At 56.8% G+C, this 21,266-nt stretch overlaps 2 protein-coding genes across 4 annotated transcripts; one reads left to right on the top strand and one right to left on the bottom strand.

The window, feature by feature from the left end:
• Window positions 1-6,413: 6,413 nt before the first annotated feature.
• On the bottom strand, window positions 6,414-12,960 carry BAK1 (BCL2 antagonist/killer 1). Of its 3 annotated transcripts, none has more exons than XM_036869937.1 (6): window positions 12,711-12,960; window positions 10,696-10,798; window positions 9,682-9,817; window positions 9,216-9,359; window positions 7,905-8,085; window positions 6,414-7,780 (listed from the first exon to the last, which is right to left on the bottom strand). In XM_036869937.1, the coding sequence occupies exons 2-6, from the start codon at window positions 10,763-10,765 to the stop codon at window positions 7,676-7,678; spliced, it is 636 nt and encodes a 211-aa protein (XP_036725832.1). In that variant the 5' UTR covers window positions 10,766-10,798; window positions 12,711-12,960; the 3' UTR covers window positions 6,414-7,675. The 3 variants fall into 3 exon arrangements, with proteins under 3 accessions (XP_036725832.1, XP_036725834.1, XP_036725833.1); XM_036869939.1 differs by having other exon boundaries at window positions 10,696-10,775; window positions 12,711-12,954; XM_036869938.1 differs by lacking the exon at window positions 12,711-12,960 and adding an exon at window positions 10,904-11,163.
• Window positions 11,902-19,027, top strand: LOC118904116 (gametogenetin-binding protein 1-like). Its single transcript, XM_036869936.1, has 7 exons — window positions 11,902-11,914; window positions 13,855-14,364; window positions 15,032-15,150; window positions 15,552-15,673; window positions 15,829-15,976; window positions 16,988-17,127; window positions 18,803-19,027. Exons 2-7 carry the CDS (start codon window positions 13,910-13,912, stop codon window positions 18,851-18,853), a joined length of 1,035 nt encoding a protein of 344 aa, XP_036725831.1. The 5' UTR covers window positions 11,902-11,914; window positions 13,855-13,909; the 3' UTR covers window positions 18,854-19,027.
• Window positions 19,028-21,266: the final 2,239 nt, after the last annotated feature.

The raw sequence follows: 21,266 nt of genomic DNA, 5'->3' as shown, positions 1-21,266 counted from the left end.
TTATAATGAGGTCCTATTATTTGATTAGCAGTAATTGACAAACAAATTCAATAGATACAACTCAGTTCCTACCTGTAAATCATATACATGACAAGACAAATACAAATACTAGAGCAAAGTTCTAAGACATTCCATTCCATTTGGGTTTATAGAGACTTCATGGTATCCAATAAATGTTTGTTGAGTGAATGAAAGAAAGCATGCATTCTTATTTATTTTCATATTTAGAGGGACTGGCCCAAAAGCTATGTAAGAGGCAGACCTAAGACTTATACCCAGGTCCCAAAACTTAAAGTGAAATGGTCTTCCTAACTGGACAAGACCATTAAGCATCAGATCCCAAGAAGCACTGGAGATGAGAGAAGGGCGAAACTGACCCAGAGTTGGAGGGTGGTCACAGAAGGCTTCCTGACAGAGATGGAATTAACATTGGATATGTAGGGGAGGGAAGATAATTCTTCCTCTACCCCTCTGAATTCTTAGCTGAGACCCCTGCAATAAAAGACAGATTAACAAGAGGAAAACAAATAGAAGTGCATTGACTTGTATACCTCATGTATATCTGGGAGATACCCAGGGAAAAATGAGTAACTTCCTGATGTAGCTTAGAATTCAGGATTAAATACCATCTTAATAGGGAAGGGGGAGAGGTTATGTAGGCCTCTTAGGGGAGAGTAAATGATTTTTAAGGAAGCAAACGGGCCCTTAGGAGAATAGATGGGAGATATGACAGTTTGTGACAAAGTTTGGTGCCATGTGGACTTCTAGTCTCCTCTTTGAGGATAAACAGTCTTCTCTGGTTGATGAAACTTCTGGGGAGGGGAATCTATGACAATCCATCCTGAGGAGGATCTGTCTTTAGGCAGGTAAGGGGGATTCCGAGAAAGCCTCTCCCTGCATTTGCTGTTTTTCAAGTGCCTACAGCTTAAAATATACCAAAGTGTCATATTTTGAGGTGGCATATTCTGCTGCCCTTCGGATGTTAAAGGATGAAGAAGCAAGTTGAAACAAAGAAAGGAGGTGGGTGGGGAGCAGAACCTGTTAAATGTGGATTGGGGGACAGGGAAGAAGTGGGAGGAGCTCTGAAGACAACAGCGTGATACTTGGACCATCTGGTAGGAGTCAGAGAAAAGCTGGAAAGGTCTCAAATGCCTGTTTGTTCCCTCCTCTGAGAAGCCTCCCTGGATCACCCCCAGACCTGGCTCGGTGCATCTCCTCTGGGACCCCATGGCCCCTGCGCGGCCCTGACACTTCTCACCTGAGTCATCATCACTGCTTGGCGCTTCCTCCTTTGAAGTGGAAGCTCCCTAAGGATAGAGAGACATTGGCTTCCCAGTGCCTCCACCAGGGACCCGCAAAGAGGTGGTGAATGTAATGAATAGAACGGATCTAGTGGATCTGAAGTGGGGATGTGACATGATAAAGACAATGTTTTGTGAAGTGGGTTTGGTGGTGGTGGGGTTCTGGGAGGATTTGAGCTGGGCAGGACCCAAGGAAGGGCCATTACCAAAACCTAGAACATTGAGGATACACCCCAGGGCCTTGGCAGTGGGAATGGGAGGGCAGAGATGGGGAGATGAGGAGCGGAGAGGCTTCAGAAGCGGTGCTGACTCAGGGCAGCCGTGGGCAGAGGGAGGCACTGTGGCACGAAGCGTGCACCGGGGAGGGGGGGCCCTGGGTGCAAGGAAGGGGTGTTTCCCATTAGACAAAACCCGTCTGGGTCTCTCCCTGTCAGGCACACATTCGAGACAAATCCCACAGGATCGTGTAGCATGGAAATAGACTTTGTGATATTGTGATTTATAATAAGAAACACATATTTGGTTTTTGTCCCTGTTCCCCACACAGAGCTCCTAAAATCCTTGGAATTTCCTAAGAGATAAGAGCAATATATAAAGGTGCATTTTTTTTAAAGGTGCTTTTGTTATTCATAACAAGGCCCTTTCAGCCACACCTGAGTTTATGTTAATGAGGTGACTTTTGGAAAGCCCCTAAGGATGGGAGCTGGTTGCCAGGGGAACCAACCTTGATTAGAGAGCTGGAACTTTTGGCCCCATTCTCCCACCTCTGGAGAAGGGGAGAGGGGCTGGAGGTTGAATCAGTCACCAGTGGTCAATGATTTAATCAACCATGCCTGTGTAATGAAGCTTCCATAAGAATCTCTGAACCATGGGGTTTGGGAGAGCGTCCTGGTTGGTGAACACCTGCCAGGTATGCCTCCACCTGCCAGGAGAGTGGCACACCCAAAACTCCATGGGGATAGAAGCTCTTGTGTTCTGGACTCTTCCAGACTTGGCCCTATCTCTTCATCTGGTTGTTCATTTGTATCTTTTTCTTTTTAAATATTTATTTATTTATTTGGCTGCGCCGGGTCTTAGCTGCAGCATGCAGGATCTTTGTTGCTACCTTAGTGGTGGCATGCGGGCTCCTACTTGCGGCATGCATGATCTAGTTTCCTGACCAGGGATCGAACCTGGGCCCCCTGCATTGGGGGCGCTGAGTCTTAACCACTGGACCACCAGGGAAGTCCCCATTTGTATCTTTTAATGTCCTTTGTAATAAACTGGCAATCTAGTAAGTAAACTGTTTTCTGAGCTGCTCTAGCAAATTGATCGAACAAGAGGAAGGGGTTGTTGGAACTTCTGATCTATAGCCGGTCTGTCAGAAGCATCTGGACTTGCGATTGGCGTTTGAGGTGGGGGCGGGGGTAGTCTTCAGGGACTGAGCCCTTAACTCGGGGGATCGGATGCTATCTCCAGGTAGACAAGTGCCAGATTTGAGTTAAATTGTAGGACACTCAGCTTTGCTGGGGAAAGAGAAAACAAGGAGGTCAATAAGAGAAGCAGCCGCAGCCCTGTGACCTTTATCTCGTTCTGTGGAGGCGAGCCAGGCCAGGGGTAGCTGGGCCTGCTTTACAGTGTGCATTCCAGCGAAGGGCCTTCTTGCCATCACTCTGCCTTTGTATGGAGTTGGCATGGGAAAGCAGCCTTGTCAATGAAGGAACACCAGGCTGCTTGGCACCATTCAGTCTGGATTCGGGGGGGGCCAGCCCATTACAGGAGTTGTCTGAGGATGCCAGTAACTGGACACCTCTGGCCTATGGATGTTACTGTGTCCCCAACTGGCCAAGGAGGGGGGACAGAATATTTGGAAGAGCCCCCAGTCCAGCGGTCAGCTGAGCTTGGGTGTGGCTCCTCTCACTGGGAGAAGGAAGGAGGGCTACTCCTCTCCAGCCCATTGTTCAGGCCAGCCAAAGTCATGTAAAAACAATCTCGTCCATTACACTACACATCACAACTGAGTGCAGGGACTCCCCCACCTCCTCACCAGGATAGCATTTGGCTTTTAGCCTGCACTCAGCCCTTCTCACACTCAGCCTGCTAGTAGGCTGGCAATCAGGTTCCTGGAAATCTCATTCTTTTTTTAGCAGACATGGGAACCCACATCCCTAAGCCCAGCCCAGTGCCTCCTATGCACTCTGATTCACAGCATCCACAGTTCAGATGCTGGACATGCCAAATTCACCTTGGTGTGGTCCTCCTGAGAATTAAGCAAGAAACTGTTCTCACTCTCAAGGAAGCCTAACCATCTGCTGGAAATGAATTGGAGAAATTGCTCTTAGTAGGGTCAAAGGTCAGCTAAGAGAGGGTTCAAGTCAAAACATGAGAAGGCTGGTGAGCCCAGCTTCCATGCAGCCAATCATCACAAAAGTCTGTGCCGTGAACTTTGCAAAGCAGGTTCACTGCAAGATGTGATGGAACAGAAAACTCTGAAGAACTGTGTTCTTAGCTAAACCTTGAAAAACTTGAGGCATTGGGCACCAGGAATGATTCCCAGATTGCAAAGGAAGAGTTGGTTAAGTGGAGCTGAGAGGTATACTCATATCCATGTTTATTTCAACAATGGATGCATGCTCACAGGTATCCATTTGGTGCCTGCCTGCATCCGTTGCCAAATCCCATACTCCAGGTGGAGGGAGATTCTGTGGCTTTCGTCTCTTAAGCTATTATTGACTTTTCTCAGAAAGTCCAGTTTCTGCCCATGTTATTCCATCACTTGATTTTGGTCTTGTGAGGTTGCCCCTCTTTTGATTCATTCATACAATTTGCCAGGGATCTGCTTCCAGTCATGTGCTCGATAGGGCAGACCACTGCTTTTTGTTCTTGTTAACTGGTGGGCTGAATCCCTCCTCTCCCCCCATCTTTTATATCCCAGTAGTCTGGTGTTCACCTTTTTACGGTATTTGGCAATTGGCAACCATGTCCCATAAACTGGGTTTTGCTGATTTTCTGGTCCTTGACATTTAGATACCTCTGGCAATCTCGTGTAACTCCCTTCTCTCTCTGTCTCTGTCTCGCTCACACACACACACACACACACACACACACACACACACACACCTGTTCTGCTTAGATTGAACTAAATCGGATTTTACAAGTGTCTTTGATCTGGGCCTTTACATCCTTGGTGTGTACAACTGGAGCAGGAAATGGTTGTTTTATTTTAATTAACTAACAAATTAATTTTAATGCTATTCAGATGGTTAGGTCCTAAAAACTTGTTCAGACAATCTACTGAGTGGTTTGGGCAAAGGAAGGATTTTCTCATTTGGATGGATACCCAGTGGCCTAAAATAAACTTTCTTCAGAGGCTGTAAAACAGCAAATATATGAAGGTACGCTGCGGGGTGGGGGCGGGGAGGCACCGGGATCGAGGCAGGGCAGGTGCCAGTTTATACTGATGCTGCACAACTGAGTTTGACACCTGAACACGCTCCTTCCCCTGGCTGCATTGCCCCAGTTCCGTGGCACTACGGACTGAGGAATCTAGACCTCTTTGCAGGAGACGAAGGTACAATTTCAGAAGAACTACAAATCTTGAGAAGAATTTGATTTAACTTCCTTAATACCTGCAGAGCCCATCTGCTCCCTGCCTTATTCTGTCCCTCCTAACTTCTCACGCCTCACAGCTCCGGGATGTATTTAGATTTCTGTTTTGGCAACTTCATCCTGGCAGAATAGAGGGTGGAGTGGAAGGCTAGACACAGGCCAAAACCTTTTGGGGCTCCCCACGCCTTTCAGGATAGCGTTCTAACGCCTTTCTTACAGGGGCAGAGGACACACAGCTGTCACCAGGGCCCACCTTTCTTCCAGCCTCCCGCGGGGAGGGGGTGGGAGGTGCGCACCGAGGCCCTGCCCACGAGAGGGCACGCTTGCGTGCTCGATGCAGCAGCGGCCATCTTTGACCCGGGCAGCCGGCTCACCTCCCGGCGTTCTCAGAGGGGTCACGCGGTTCCCGCCTGTAGGGCGCGTAGGCTACCCCAACCACCTCACCCCTTGGCAGACCTGTGCTCAAGACCAACGGCCCCAGCCCCCACCCTTCCGGCCTCCATGTAAAACCTCGAGCCAGTATCCTGGTGGCAAGTGCCAGCTCCCTGCCCTTTCTACCTGGTAACTCTGGACAGGTACCTCAGTTTCCTTATCTGTAAAGTGGGAGTTTAGGGCCCCCCTATTCCCGGTCACCAGCTATAATACCTACTGATTGGGCATGTATGATAAATTCTCAGCATAAAGCCCGGCACAGAGCGTGTTCCATAAATGTCGTCTCCGAGCTTTTCCTGCAGGAAATTGCAGGGGGCCTTGTATCCACCACCCTTTCAGCCACCACTGCTGCAGGGGCCCCCTCCCTATGACTGCAGTCAGTACGTGGGCTCTTTGAAGACCAAGTCGGAGGGCCCAGGGGATTGGCAAGATGCCCTCGGGGGAGTGAAAGAGAAGCCTGAATCCTTTAGGACTTGCATGTGACCACTTTGGAAGGGTGTCAGAAAACAGACCAGGGTGCCCAGGACTGGAAAGACTTTGTAGATTTTGGAACATTTAAACGCCCCCGTGCTTGTTATTTTTATCACCCCTGGCTGCGTCCCCATAGGGACTCCCATGCAGCACAAACACTCCTAGAATGAAAAGCCCTGTGTGTGTGCTAGCTGTGGGGGACATCGGGAAGAGGGAGCCGGGACACTGTGTCCCAGGTGGAGCCAAGCGTGGGTGGTGGACCCCGGAACGGAGAGGGATTCAGGCCAGGCCTGTGGGGGTCCCCAGGCAGGTGCAGCTGCCCCACCAGCTCTGCAGCCAGAGCCTAGCACTTTGGAGACCCCTGACTCTCTGTGGGGATGGGAAACTTGCCTGGAGCCCAAAGAAATGAGGGTCGTTCCTGGAGAAGGGGCTGGAGAAGAGTGGGGAGGGGCCAAGGCCTTCTAGGAGGCTGGAGAAACACACCCAGCCCTCCACAGGATTCAGGAGGCCCCGAGATGAGACCTGTCAGTAAAAACCAGGTGAAAGCCAGGCGTGCCCAGGTTCCCCGTCCAGCCTGATGGAGAGAGGGGTAGCGGAGGAGACAAAAATGATCAAGTGGGAGTGGAGGGATTGCAGTTTATTTTCAGACACACTCAGAGGGTGGGAGGTGGCCAGCTGGCTCCATCTGCACCCCCTCCCTGCATTTGGCTTCATCAAGAACTCCTCTCCCCTGACCTCCAAACCCCTAAGCTGTACAAGATAGACGAGGCACTCCTACCCCACCCATCAGGAGAGGCTTGGGCAGGTGTGGGGTGAGGAGTGTAGAGACTGGGGGTAGAGTTCAAGTATTCACAGTTCCCCTATCTGTAACCCCAGACTACACTGTGCCCAGGCCACGAGGGCGGCACCCAACCCTGGGATTCCTAGTGGTGTTAATAGCCCTTCTCTCACTTGGAAACTTCAAGTTGAGCTCCCTACCCCCTTTCCCTGACCATAACAAAACTGCAGTCCTAAACCCTGTAGTCTGGGTGAGGAGGGGGCCTCAGCACTGCACTCACCCAAGCCCCTGCCTGCCTTCTCTGGAGTGATGGAGGTGGGGCGAGCTTCACTTGTAGTGAGCAGGGGTGGGGGGTGGGCGTGGGAGCAAGTGGTAATAGGTGAGGGGAAGGGAGAGAATGAGGGCCTCAGGAGGCAGGCTTGGAAGGTGCTGATGGTCTGCACCCCTACTCCACCCCCACTGCACCCCAGAATCCCTGAGAGTCCAACTGCAAAGGCAATATGGGGCAATGGGAGCGGGGCGGGGAGGAGAACTGAGCCGTACCTCGTCCCCACCCCCCACCAGTCCTGTTCCTGGGGGACATGATGTTTAGGAAGGACCAGGACTGAGCTCCAGGCCCAGCATTTAAGCTCTGACCTTCCAGAACAGCTGAATCCTGGGAAAGGGTAGGGCTATTAACCCCCACACCCCAGACGTCCTGGCTTTGGGTAGAGTGGTGGGAATCGGAGGGGGGAGTGTCCCCCCAAGGATATTATAAAAAGCTAAAACCGTTAACAACTCCTTGGGGAGAAGCGGCTCCTAGCCCCTTGCTTCCCCAACTTATCATCTCCCCAACACCAAGCAGACAGGGCCGAGGGGGTCCCAGAGAGCTAAGGGAGGGGGCCACAGCCCCTCTCTGAGAGGGGGCCCTTTAGCACCATGCAATGTTGGGGCACCCGTGCAGTCTGATGGACCCCTGGGCAGGGGCCCTCCAAACCTGGAGTGCCCACTTGCTAAAGCTTCTGTGCTCTTAAGGAGGGGACCCCTGCAGGGGAGGAGGTGAAGGGAGAAGACTGGGCCAAAGTCCACGCAGGGGTCTCAGGACCCCAAAGGACCCCTCCAGGAGTCATGACTTGAAAAATCTTCGTACCACAAACTGGCCCAACAAAACCACAGCCAGAACTATCAGCACATTCCAGATGGGGCCGTTTCCCAAGTCCAGGGCTGCCACCTGCCAGGAGAGAGAGTGGTCATAGGGGGGCTAGCGGCATATTCAGCTCCTGGGGACTGGGGTGGGGCTGGGAGAGGGGCGGCCCTAGCAGCAGGGAGGAGGTGGTCAATGCTTGGGGACTCACCCAGCCACCTCTCTGTGCGATCCACCGGGCAATGCAGTGATGCAACATGAAGTCGGCCACGAAGCGGGTCACCTGGCCCAGGAAGCCAGTCAGGCCGTGCTGGTAGACGTGGAGGGCCAGGCGGTAGCCAAAGCCCAGCAGAGCCACCACTCGGCCCCAGTTGATGCCGCTCTCAAACAGGCTGCGGGCCGAGAAGATACAGTCAGTGGAGACCTCTAGAGGGCCCTTCATCTGTTTGCCTCTCCCACCCCCTTGGAGACCGCTACCCCTCTCCCACCCCCCTGGAGACCCCTACCCCTCTCCCAGCTGGAAAGCAAAATGGCTTAGCTGTGAATGGAGGTGGTAGAGGCTGCCCCAGCCTGGCCTCGATTTGGTAAGAGCCCGTGTCTCTGTGAAAGGAGAAAGCTCAGAGGGCAGATGAATGGGATGCTGCTGCTGGGGCTGTAGCCCCAGGGCTGGGGGAGCAAAGGGGCACAGAGAGCGTGGAGGGCAGAGCGAGCAGACGGAGGCAGCAGGGAGATTACCTGTGGGCATTGCTGCTGGCCTGGCAGCCCGAGGGACAGCAGAGAGAAAAGGACAGAAGAGGAGGTTAGGACAGTCCAGTCCTGGAATCACAGCTGAGTGGGCGGTGGCCTCTCAGGACACAGGCAGGATGTTTCAGCTCCGAGCACTAACTCTGAATCTATCGGCTACTCCTGCCTTCACCCTCAGCCTCGAACCTACCCTGAGACTGACCTCTTTAACCGAGATGGTGACAGCAGCTAACACCTTTAAGTGCAGACACTGTTCTAAGCATATTTCCCCTATTTTACGGACCAGGAAACTGAAGGCTAGGAAGTTTCACAAAGCCGGTAAATGGCAAAGCTGAGATTTGCCCAGGCTGCTGGTTTCTTTAACCACTGCCTGTCTGACACCAGATTATAGCGTCTGGAAGCCATTTCCAGGACCTGGTGGGCTGAAGCCAGGGCCAGCAACCATCTTTGGTGTGAAATGTGGTTCCAAATCAGGACAGCCGTGTCCCAGCTGGGCTGGGGAGCTCTGGGGACACCCCCACCGCGAGCCCCTCTATAGCCCTGATCTAACGGGTCAAGTCCTCGGGGCCAGAGTTCACAAGGGCTCTGCACTTATGCAACGATGAAGAGTCTGGGCCCAGAAAGAGAAAGACGGGCCCAAGACCCCGCCTGAGTTAACAGCAGACACGGGGACGGCAAACACGTCTTCTGACGCCGACAGAGAAGTGTGTCTCCCATCCCATGGGCAGGGCCCGACATGGTGGTGACAGCACAGCGGAGAGGCAGTGGCCGGAGCTACCTTGAGGCAATCTTGGTGAAATACTCGTAGGCGTTCTCTGCTGTTGGCTGCAGGTGCTGCAACATGGCCTGGAACTCGGAGTCGTAGCGCCGGTTGATGTCATCCCCGATGATGGCCAGCTGGCGACCCACCTGCCCCATGGTGCTCGAGGAACGGTAGGCAGCAGGTGAGCTGGGGCCTGGGCTCACGGCGCAGGACTCCTGCCCGAGATGCCCCGGCCTTGGGCCCCCCTCCTTGGCGGTCCCGACCGTGTTCTCAGACACGAGGGCTGGGCCCAGGGACAAGGGGCAGGCATGTGCTGAAAAGGGTGCCAGGTCCCGGATGGGGGTGGGAGCCCGCATGAAAAAGGAGCAGCAGTGGGAAAACCCCCCCAGGCCTGTCCAGCTCCCAGGACCTGCATGGTGACCCCATGTGAGCCTCCATCTCCCTGAACATGTCCCCGTGGGCCCATGGGGCTGCTGCTCACCTGCTAGGTTCTAGGGACAAGGTGACCATTTCTGGGTCTGTGGGCGCGGCCGCCCCCTCGGCCTCCTGCTCCTGCTGATGGCGGTAAAAGACGTAGCTGCGGAAAACCTCCTCCGTGTCCCGGGCTACCTGCTCCTCTGAGGATCAGAGCCAGGAGTCAGGGAGGAAGTGCTCTGGGGATGGTTCACTCTGCCTGTGGACAGAGGTGTCCCTCCTCTAGCCCTTAGTTACCACCTAGGGCCGACTCTGAGCAGAGGATTCTTGTCACAGCTGCCTTGTGGAGTAGGTGACCCCCAGTTTACGGATGGGGAAACTGAGGTGCGGTGTTTACGTAACTTGCACAAGGGCGTACAGCTGGAGAGAGCGGTGCAGCCAGGATAGAATCCCAGGCATTTGGGTCCCTGACTTTATTTTCGTTTGCCCAAGGCACCGAGCCCTTATGGCTTAGGGAACGTGGGTGACAGAATTTGAAATTGTAGCCCAGAAAATCACATCGGGAAATAGTGACAGACCTGGGACTGAACCCAAAGTCCAGGGAACAGCCTGTGCTGCGCCGCGAGCTGCAGGCGTCCCTGACGTTCCCCGTGGAAGAGGGAAGAGGGACAGCCATTTTACTTCCTCCCCAAAGTCGTAACAATCCCTCTCCCTGTTGAGCGGACCTGACTCGGTGATAGGTGGATTTACTTCCTTATTTCTCCCACGGAAGGGATAGGACAGCCACGCCCCACTCTTCTTTCCTCCTCCTCGCAGATGGCAGGGTGCCCACCTCATGCTCACTGCCCCGCCTCTCCCAGCCTTTGCACCCCCCACCCCTGCCCCTGCCAAGACTCCCCCCACTGCTGCCCCCCTGCCTGCATTGGGTAGGGAGATGCTTTTCTTCTTTACCCAAGGTGAGGAAACTGAGGCAGGAGAGCCTGCCTTCAAATCTCGCCCGGCTTGTCCACATCTGCTCTCTCCATCCTCACAGATGGCCCTGGTGGTTATGGGAGGGGTGAGGGGGCAGAAAGACAGTTACCCGAAGTGGAGGAGGGGTCAGGTTCTTCGCACCCCTGTCTGGGAGGACCTGGGCCTTGTCCGGATGCCATTTCTCAGGTCCTGGCAGGAAGGGCAGTGTTAGCCTGTGGGGGTGGGTAGGAAAGCAGAGATGGGGACCAGAGGTTCCAACAGCACACGGAGGGAGGGGACCCCCACTCCTGAAAGACCGCACCGTCCTAAGAACTTACTGAGTATTTCACTTGCAGTTCTTCAAGGAGACTGGGGGTGAGAAAGGCCGGGCAGCCAAGATTCCCACCCAGGGATCAGCCAGGGCCCGGGGAGGGGTGGCCGCAGCAGTGCCCGAGTGGATCTCTAGTCGCACCGGGAAGCGAGTTTCAGAAGCTGGGGTTCCTTCCGCTGCTCCCGGGGCCTCCTGCGCCCTACCCAGCACACGCTTACTGCAGACTCGCCACCTTCCAGCCAATGACCCACAAAGCCCGTCCCCGAAGGTCCCACTTCCCCTTGGCTAGTCAGAACACACCTGTTTTCCAACTCAGGCCTGTTAGCCGCAAGCATTTCCTGAGTGCCTATGGTATACTTCTACCATGTATCTGTAAGTACTCCCCAGGGAGTGTGGGACACGGAAAGAACACATTAACCTAGCAGGGTAAGCACTGTCATACCCATTTTACAGGTGGGAAAAGTGAGGCACAAAGAAGTTAGTGCCCAAGGCCACAGAGCTAGTCAAGGAGTCAGGTTGGTTATTTGAATTTCCACGAGTCAGTCCTCCACTCAGCACTCATTTCAGATTTATTTTTCAGTTTGTGGACCTTAGAGGGTGTCTTTCCGGGGAAACTTCCCTTGTTTGCATCCCGCCTGTGATCTTCACATTTCTGCCTAGCAGGTGGTTGAGGAAATCACATGTACCCCTTGCTCTCCTGTCTCCAGCCCCTATTTTCCTCCTTTGCCCAGTCCTGGCCACAACCCCAGTGTGCTCTGTAAACCCTTCACAGAGGGGATATTTCCTGGACATAAGCTATTTCACTTTCAATTTGCACCCCCTTCACTTCCCCCCACCCCAAAGCTGCCTCCATCACCCAGGCGGGAAGCTCCCCTCCTCCTCTCCCTAGGGAGGGCCCAGCCCTGCTCTGGGCCAAACACTGCTGCCCCCTCCTCCCTGGGAGGGCCTGTGTACCCTCCCCCCACCTTCCCTCTCAGGCCTGGGGCCATTTTCGAAAGTGCCTGAGGAGAAGGGTGGGGTAAGTCCGGACCACCTGTGCTCTCCACCCCTTCACTGTCTCAGGGCAGGGACAGGGAGAAGACCAACTCTCCCCTCCTCCACCCCTGGGTGCCCAGACTCCTTAAGACAGACCTTTGCCTGGCACACCCCCATCCCAGAAGCTTCTTCCTGAACAAGGTACCTTCCTCTCTCCCTTGGTCTCCGAAACCCAGTGCCCCCAGGACAGCAGGGCTGGAGGATGCCGATTGCATCTCGACTGCCTCTACTGCTACCCCTGGGGCTCAATGCTGGGGAAAAAGTGGAGCCTCAGAATCGGCCCCGGGGCCAGAGGCCTATGCCGGCCTCGGTCTACCTCTGCCCCCATCCAAGTGGCCTGACTTCCTGGTAGGGAGAGTCCACTGTGCCCCACATGCGGGGTTTGCTGGGCCCAGGATGTTTCCCGGGGGGGAGATGCAGACCTAGCCCTGCTGCAGACCTAGACTTAGGGCTCCTGGGACAGCAGGAAGTGCTGTGAAAGTTCTCCCCCTGCCCTTGACCTTGGCTCTGACCTCCACTCCCATCCCCCAGACTGCTAAAGAACCTGGTTCTTTAGCACCCGATTCTCTGGCACCAGGGCCGGGCCAAGAGGGAAAGCTGTCTGAGGAGCAGCCAGAGGGAGCCCCGGCCGGATCAGGCCCCGAGCAGGAGTTGGTGGAGCGGCCCAGACAAGCCTCGAGGCCTCCCCCTCCCCACCGGGCTCCCTGCGGGCTTCCTGCCTCACCCTGGGCCTGGGGCTGCCGAGAGTGGGGAGCATGGGCAGGACCCTCCCGGCTTACCTGCCCGGACCCTGGCCCAGGCCCGGGACGGCTCAGTAGGGCAGAGGCTGGAGATCCTGAGGGGCCAGTGGCTGCTCCCAGGGTCAGGTACCCAGGCCTGGCTCCCAGGAAGGGGCGTCAGTGAATTCCTGGTGTCTGGATGCAGCCTCTGCTGCTCCCAGCACGGCCCTAGGGACCCGCGAGGCTGCGGCGATCATAGAGGTGCCGGCGGTTCCCGGCTCCAATCAGCTCCCTCTAGAGGAAGTTGCTCTGTGGCCGCCGGATGCAGATGCCCCAGCCTACAGGGCTCCCAGGCGGAGAGAGCGGCTCCCACCCAGGCAGAGTGGCTCCCTCTCCCCCACTGCTTTTCCCACCCTTGATTCCCAGTCCTCATCCTTGATCTTTCTCCTGCTTCCATCAATGTCAATAAAAAAGCCAGGATGGCGAGGTTTCTTAAGCGCCACTGTGTACCAGGCACTTTAAAACCTCTTTGGAACAACCCTTGGAAGTAAGTGCAGTGGACCACACCCATCTTAGAGCTGAACAAACTGAGGCTCAGCTGGTTTAAGGAACCTTGCCCAAGGTCACTGAGCTGGGTTTATAATCAGGTCTGTAGGTGCCGTGAGGAATAATAATACTAAATTGAGATTCAACGTGCAATTAAGACCTGTGCACCAAGCCTCAGTGGTCTCCAGAGAGAAAAATCCCGAATGTGATAGGCAGGTAAACAGATGAAAACACAGTGGATCTGTGCTACCACCTGGGCATGTGCCAGCTGGATACTGAGAGGAGAGAGAAGAGGGAGGACAGAGACTCTCTGGTCTTAGGGAATGAATGGTTCTCAAGCACAGAAGCGGCCGCAGCCAGGGAAGGACAGGCCTGGAGAGAGCTGTGTGCCTCCACCCCGTTCTCAGAGTTGGGGTTCCTCCAGCCACCTCTGCCCGCCCCCCACCCTGGTGTCTCCTGGAGCCTCGCCAACCCCCTCCCCCTTCAGGCTGGCTCCCCGGGCCTCCTTCCCCTGCCTCATGAACCCCTTGTACTCTCTGCCCCCAACTAATCCCCCCTACCTTCTCCCCCCCACCCCTCCCCCACCTTTGCCTTCTAGAACTCCTGGAAGTTTCCAACTGGAGGTTTTAATTTGAAAACTCCTTCTGTTCTTAAGCAGTTGGTCCTGAGGTGGCTGCTGTGGCCCCTCCCTCTGAGTCAGGGTCCTTGTCAGGATGGAGGCCCCAGCTTCAAGCCCTCGATCCCGAATTTTGGGCCACTCCTCCATGTTCCGCTTCTTCCGTAGCCTGGTGGGGAGCAAGGGCAGCCCAAAGAGCTCAGACAAGCCCCTGCTGGGGGGCCAGTCTTGTCCCTTTCGAGAGCAGGACGCCACTCCTTTGATGACTGATCGCCAGGGAGGAGCAGGGCGGAAGGAGTCCAGGCCTCCTGCCACGCTGCCCTACACCCTCTCTGTGGCCCTGCCACAGCCCGATCCCTCGGGGCTGGGGCTGGGGGACACACAGGCCCAGACCCCCACCGCCGTGGAGGTCCTGAGGGTTCTGGCTCAGGGTGTAGAGGTGAAGCCAGTCCTACCCAGAGGAAGCCAAGAGGTGCTGGGCAACCTGTCTGAGTTGGAGGAGAGGGAAGAGGAGGAGGAGGAGGCAGCAGGGGATACAGGGACCTCAGACAGGTGAGGGGCTGGGCCGTGGATGGTGGGAAGGAGCCTGGGATGGAGGAACTGGGGGGAGGCCTGGATGTAAGAAGGGGGAAGGATGTGGGCCTGAGATGGGAGGACCCAAATTGGGGAGGGGCCAGGAATGGACTCCTTGGGTGGACAGAGGACTGGGTGGGCATGGTTGGACAGACATGTCAGGGGTGGAGAGGAGGCTGGAGATGTGTGGAGGGGGTGAGGCAGAGATGGGGGTCCTCCCACAAGTGAGTGGTTGTGGATGGAGGCACCAAAAGGAAAGGGGGATGCTCTGGGGTGAGCCGGGCTCCCGTTACTTCCCAGCTCCTTCCTGGGCCCCACTCCCCCCACCTTCCCTCCCCACTCTCTCCCTCCTGGCCCACACCTCTCCCTCCTGGTTCCCACTCCCATTTGGACCTGGCACCCACCCCTGGTGAGGAAGGGGGCCCACTTCTCTCTCTGCTCCCCATGCCCCTCCTCACCCTACTTTTGGGGAGGGATCATCCCCTCTGTGATGAAGACCCCAGAGGGCCGAGCAGGGAGTAGTTGGGAGCAGGAGGATAGAGGAAGCTGAGCAGGGCCTCTGGGAGAGCCTTGGGGGGTTTAGGGGACCTTCACCACATCTCTGGGCCCCACCTGCCACCCCCATCTGACTATGCTTTGGGATCAGGGGCCACTTTGCCCAAGCCTTGGCGGTGGAGCAAGGATGCTTGCAGAGGGCCATGGGGCCACTGGATATCAGCCCCGAGACCTTCACCAGGGAGGAGGAGGAGGAGTATCTGCTTGATGGTGAGTGTGGTGGCCACAGGTGTGGGGGACATGCCGGGGGTGTAGGGCCGGGACGGACACAGGGCAGTTTGAGGGGACGCTAGAGGCGGGCTGCCTGGGTTTGAATCCCAGCTCCACTAGGCCAAGCTGTGTGATGGTGGCAAGTCACTCAACCTTTCTGTGTCTCAGTTTCCTCATCTGCAAAATGGGAATATAATAGTACCTATCCCAGAGGGCAGTAGCAAGGATTGAGTGAGATTTTCTCTGTGAAGTGCCTAGAACTGTGCCCAGCATGTAGCAGGTGTTTGCTAAAGAAAACAAGGAAACCTGGCCCTCAGCTCAGCCTCCTGATGGCCCTGTCCTCCTGGGCCTGGGCTGCCTCTCGTTGCTGTGAGCTGGCAGTGACCGCTACCGCTCCACAGGAGACCTCAGGCTGGCCTCCTCCCAGGTGGGGGCAACTCCCTGGAACCGCCTCCTCAGCTTGTACAAGCAGCTCCAGAAATCGGCCACGGCCAAGGTCTGTGGGGCCAGCTGGAAGTGCGAGGTGAGGCCTGGGTGGGGCCCAGGGGGGCAGCCGCCTGCCTGAACCTCTTGAGAGCCCTTGTTCCCTCCTGCTTTCTGTTCTGAGTCTCTGTGGGCGTGTGGGCTGCAGGCTCGGCCCCGCCCTCCTCACCTGCTCAGTCGTGGGCACACCCTCAGTTCCCTCTCAAGGAAGGCCTGCCCTGTGAGGAGAAAGGCGGGGAAGAGGAAACAGAGGAGGAGGACAGCTCACTCAAGCTCTGTGTCCCAGGCAGTGTCACCCTCCAGTCGCCGCTGCATAAGACTTTTAGGTCGACAGATACAGTAGGTAAGTGTGGTGCCCCCACCTCCCCACCCAGCCAGCCCCCCCCCCCACAGAAGGAGCCCCACTTTGGCCAGTGGCTCATGGATGCGATACCAGTTCTGACCACCAGGTGGAACCAGAGGACCTAAGATGACTGCCCGGGCTGGGGGGAGCTGTGTGTGGCTGGTCCCGAGGCTGAGCTGGGTCTGGCAAGGGTCCTCCTCCCTCAGGGCCCGGGAGGCAGCAGAGGGTGGAGGGGTGGGGGGCGGGTTGTGACTGGGACTGCGGCTCCTTGAGCACCACCCTTTCCCAGCCCGGAATTCTAACTCCTTCAGTGGCCACCTCCATCCCTGGTTTTCCCATCGTGCGTGCGCTGCTGTGACAGTACCCCAGAAGGCCCCCTCTCCCACTGCAGCCCCCTTGCTGCCCTGACATGGTGAGCAGATGGCTTAGTGGTAATAACATACTCCAATAAAATCACTGTTGACATTTTCATAGCCATTACTATGGGCCAAACCCTCCTCTAAGCACTTTTCATGAAATACTGCATTATAACTCTGAGGTAGGTCCTGTTATAGTCTCCACTTCACTGTGAGGAAACTGAGGCACAGAGAGGTTAAGTAACTTGTCCACGATCACACAGCTCGTAAGTGGCAGAGCTGGGACTTGATCCCAGGCAGTTTGGGTTGTTCCAGATCTGTGCTCTGGAATTGGTGGCTGGAGGGGGCAGGGTGGGGTAGGGCAGATGTCTGCCCCTCGCATGCTGTCCCCAGGAGGTAAGTAAAGAGACTCACACTCAAGCTGGTGGGAGGGAACCCATGGAAAGCGAGTGTCCTGGGGAAGGCAGGGCAGTGGGGAGGTGGGGTCTGGCTGGCTCCAGGGACTGGATGGAGAAGGGGCCCAGCTGGGGGTGACCAGGGGCTGCACAGGGCTGGGTGAGGTTTGGAGAGCCAGAGCCACCTCCTCTCCCTTCGATCCCCAGCAGGTGGTCCACCCTTCTCCTGCCTGTCCCTCGCCCATCTCTCTGGCTCTCAGGTTTCGTGGAGTCGGAGTTAAAGAAGCTTCTGGTAGTGCAACGGGAGTCCCGCCTCTGGAAGATGGGTGGCCACGAGGGCCGGAAGCTGCTGACCCAGCCAGAGATCACCCTGGAGGAGGCAGGCATTGTAGATGGCCAGGTATGCCTGCCCATCCCACCCCCACCCTCTGCCTGAGAGCACTGGGGAGAGTGGGGCTGGAGGCCTCCCCTCTCCGCCGCTGCTGGCCCAGGCTCCAGCCGCCATGCTGGGCAGGAAATGCTTAACTCCTTCTTGGTGGTGGTATCTCTGGGAACAGGATCCTGACCCCTGCACACACACTCCTCCATCAGTCTCTCTCTCACTTGACCCGAGTCCATTTTTAAGACTTCACTGCCATTCACTTGCTGTATGGCCTTGGGCAAGTCCCTTCCCCTCTCTGCGCCTCAGTTTCCTCGTCTCTACATTGAGGGGACTTGTCTAGGTGGCTTTAAGGCTTTCCTGCACATCTGTCATTCGCATAATGTTGCTCTTTTTCTGTTTTCTTTCCCATTCACACCCACACCAACTCCCACAAACACACATAGGTGCGGGGGAGTTACCTACCTGGTCACACCAAGGACCAGCTACAGCCCACCCTACTTGACATTGGCCTTAAAGATTAGGCCTGTCCCAGCTTCTCTGAGTGCACATTGATGGATATGTTGATGAAAAATGTGTCAATGTCCTTTTTGGGTTAATTTCCACTCATTCATCAGCTCATCCTTTCATTCAGTGGACATCTGCCCCTGATGGTGTGTGTAGTTTACAAAAGGAAGGAGCAAAGTCTTTAGTCGAAGTCTCTGATCTGGCATGACTTGCTCTGTGACTTTGATTGTGGGCCTTGGTTTCTTTACCTGAAAAGGGGACCATTGGAGGATCAAATGAGCTGACCAGTGTGTAGCCGGCAACTTCAAAGGGCACTCCAGTGTCAGGGATTATGACTCACCCCTTGGGGGTCATTAATACCAGAAATACTTGCCTGCCGGGTACTGAGGGGCAGCCTTCCCATTGTCTTGAGCCTGCAGGCTATGTGTCAGGGCGCCCCTCTGTGCTCTGGGGGACCTCACCCTAAACCACACAGGTGGTTGCTCTGGCAGGGCTCCTGCTTTTGTCTTTTCCTGCTAAAGGGAGCTCTCCTCCCCTCTCCCCTCCCCTCCAGGACCACCCCCTGAGCCGGCCTGCCCCGGCCCCAGGGGTCACAGTCCTAGGGGTAGCCTGAGCAGCACTGGGGGCCCCTAGGGAGTTTCTGGAGTAGAGGACCAGCTGAGTCCTCACTTGGGGACAGGGCTGCCTCAGGAATATCTTCCTGCTGTGGGTGTTACAAGGATTCTGTCCTCATTACCACCCCCCACTCTCTCCTTATCTGCCCTCAGAGACACCAAGCTGAGGGGGAAGGAACCTGCCCCCCAGCCTTTGGGGAATGCTGGGGACCTGGGGGAGGGGCGCTGAGGCACCGGAAGCACCACCCTAGGCTGGAGGGAAGGGTGCAGAGCCCCCTTGGTGTGGTGTCTAGGATAGAGGTGAGGGAGGGGAGGGCTTGGCTGGGGTGCCTGGCTCCGGGGGCTTCCTAGGAATCCCTCAAGCTGGAGGGAGAAGGGTGCCTCCATTCTATGGGAGGGAGGTGGCTCAGGGCTAGTGGGCCTGGCCTGCTGTGGGCACCTGGGGGAGGGTCTGGAAAGGTGGCCTTGGGGTGCTTGTCTCTGAGGGCAGGTGGGACGGTTCTGGGGGTACAGAGCAGGAAGAGGAGAGCCCAAAGATGCAAAGGCATCTTCCTTCACCCACTTCCGCCCCCCAGCACCTGCTCCTTGAGGAAATGGATGAGATGGGAAACTGGCCTCCAGAGTGAAGCTGGTGCTGGCCTGAGTCTGCCCTGCCCCGGGTCCCTGCAGCCCGTGTAGAGATGTATCCGCCTCCTCTTAGGGCACCTCAAGGAGCCCCTGGGGCCAAGGGGTCTTTAATAAATGGTGTCCACGTGTCTGCAGGGTGGGCCTGCCCGGCACACTGTCCCCACTCTTCAGACTCAGGCCTGTGATGTTATTAATAAAACTCAATTTGACTTTGGCCTCCTTGCCTGTCTGTCTGCCGACCTGGCCCCTCATCCTCCCCACGAACAAGCTCAGGTTCTCAGTCTAGTTCTAGTCCAAGCCCACAGGCTGCCAGGCCACCCCAGCTGCAGAGCCCTGGGTTCCACCTGAGCTGGAGGATGGGAGGTTTAGTGCACCTGACCCGGGGTGGGGAAGGACCTGGGGCACAGAGTGAGCGCTGGGGGAGCCCCTGCTGCCACAGACCCGCCCCTCATAGTCAGAGCAGCCCTGGTTTCCCTCCCTCCTAAGTTCCCAGGCCTGGCTTGCAGCCTCCTAGAAGGATCCGGGAATTCTCCAGCAGGAAGTTCCTGCCCAGCCGTCATGGGGACAAAGCCAGGAAAGCAGCCTTGGGACCATGGGGACCTGCCTCAGGGGCTGGGCTAGGGGGCAGGTGAGGGGGCCCTGGGGTTGATAGAGAGGTGGTGCTACAGGGGTGGGGGGCAGGGCTCCATCCTGCTGCCCCTGGTTGGGGCCCACTAGGCCATGCTCAGTGCCAAGCGCCTTTGGGGATCCTGGGCGGAGGGAGGTCCAGACATCTAGAAGACCCAACCCTATCTAATCCCAGAAGCAAGGATGGGCTTGAGTTACTGGCCGTGGCAGGGCACACCCTGCCCCCTTGATGTGGTGGGCATCCAATGGGAGGGAGGGCCAGGCCCAGTTTGGACACCAGGAGGTGCTGTTTGCCAGGAGGTCTAGCTGGCTCCCGGTAGGACGCTGGTTCCTTCCCTCCCGTGCTGGTCCTAGCTGAGCCCCCAGCACACGTGTGAGAGAGAGCTCACACTGCCCAACTCTTATCAACACAACTGCTATTTACAGATGCGTGTCTGGCCTTCTCCATGGGGTCCCCACTGTCCAGCCCGAGGCCTGTGCAGAGCTGAAGTTCAGTGTCAGAACATGGCGGCCACTCTGAATAATTATCATGATTGATAACAATAGCTGTTTGTTGGATGGATGGGCGTGCTTGAGATGGGGGTAGGGAAACTGCAGCAACCTGGCCTCCTGCCCCAGCCCCGCCCAGCCCAGTGAAGGGGGGAGCCCCACCTCCTCCCATCCCCCAGCCTGGGCTCAGGGGAAAGCTTGGAGACAAGACTGGCTAGTGATTCACAAGTGAGCTGGGGCTTTATTTTCTCCTGGGCTTCTTGGTCAGGCCCCCCACCTCCTGGAATCCTTGACTCAGGCCCTGAGCTGAGGCCCGTGGAAGGGCCCATCTGGACTGTCCCCCTGAGTCAGCTGGGAGGCAGCCTTGTGATCATATGACTCACCTGGGCCCTAATTACTTCCTCTCAGAGTGTTGGCTGTTGGGAAGGGTGGGGGCCCTGGAGGGCAGCCTGTGGGCTCCCTGGGTGCACGTGGACCCCTGGTGTTCCCTGTGTGGACATAGCACTCCTCATGGACCCCACGGAGGGGGTACCTCTCTGCCTTCCCCCTTCCTGGTAGGCCCCCAAACCTGGTGCCAGCCATGCCCAGGCTGGAGGAGGATCCCTGGGCCCAGAGCACTCCAGGACACAGCTCTGCCCTCTCCCCCGTTGTCTTCTGGGTGGGGCCGGCCAGCAGCCCCTGGACACAGGCAGGCCCCACAGTGGGTCGGGGTAGACTGGGCCCAGCTGGCACTCAGGCTCCTTGCCTGCTCATGTGAGCCAAGTGGGCACGCATAGGCCATGCAACCTCAGCTGCCAGGGACGGGAGCATCTCATCCTTGGACCCCACGAGAGTGGGCTGCTGGGGAGTGGGGGGGGGCGGGCACCTGTCTGCTCCTCTCTCTCCCTTTCTGTCAAGCGAGGGTCATGGCACCTCATCGTCCACCCCCCTCCCCCAGGGTTCCTATGAACCACAGGGAGGAAGGTCTGTGAGGCTGGGAGGCGCGGCTGCCGGTGCGGGAACAGGAGTGGGGTCTGTGTGTGGGCACAGGTGTGAGGGCCTCTCCCCGGCCCCGAAGGGTCCTGGGCCGGTTTCTGTGGATGGGCCTGGCCTGACACTCATGAGTGGTGAAGGCCGGGGTGACGTGGCCCAGGGACCTGCCGGGGCGGGGAAGGCGCGGCGGGCAGGTGCAGAGGGCCGGGCGCAGGCTCAGTGCACATGTGGACAGAGGCCAGGCGTTTCTGAAAGGCTTCGAGGGAACACTGCCGATGCATCTGTGGGTCCGACCTGAGGACTGGGTGGCATTTAAAGTTTTCT

This window comes from Balaenoptera musculus, chromosome 11 (genome assembly GCF_009873245.2).
Source record: "Balaenoptera musculus isolate JJ_BM4_2016_0621 chromosome 11, mBalMus1.pri.v3, whole genome shotgun sequence".
Taxonomy (NCBI): Eukaryota; Metazoa; Chordata; class Mammalia; order Artiodactyla; family Balaenopteridae; genus Balaenoptera; species Balaenoptera musculus.
Note: the sequence above shows the minus strand (reverse complement) of the source record. Positions and strands in the feature narration are given on the sequence as shown.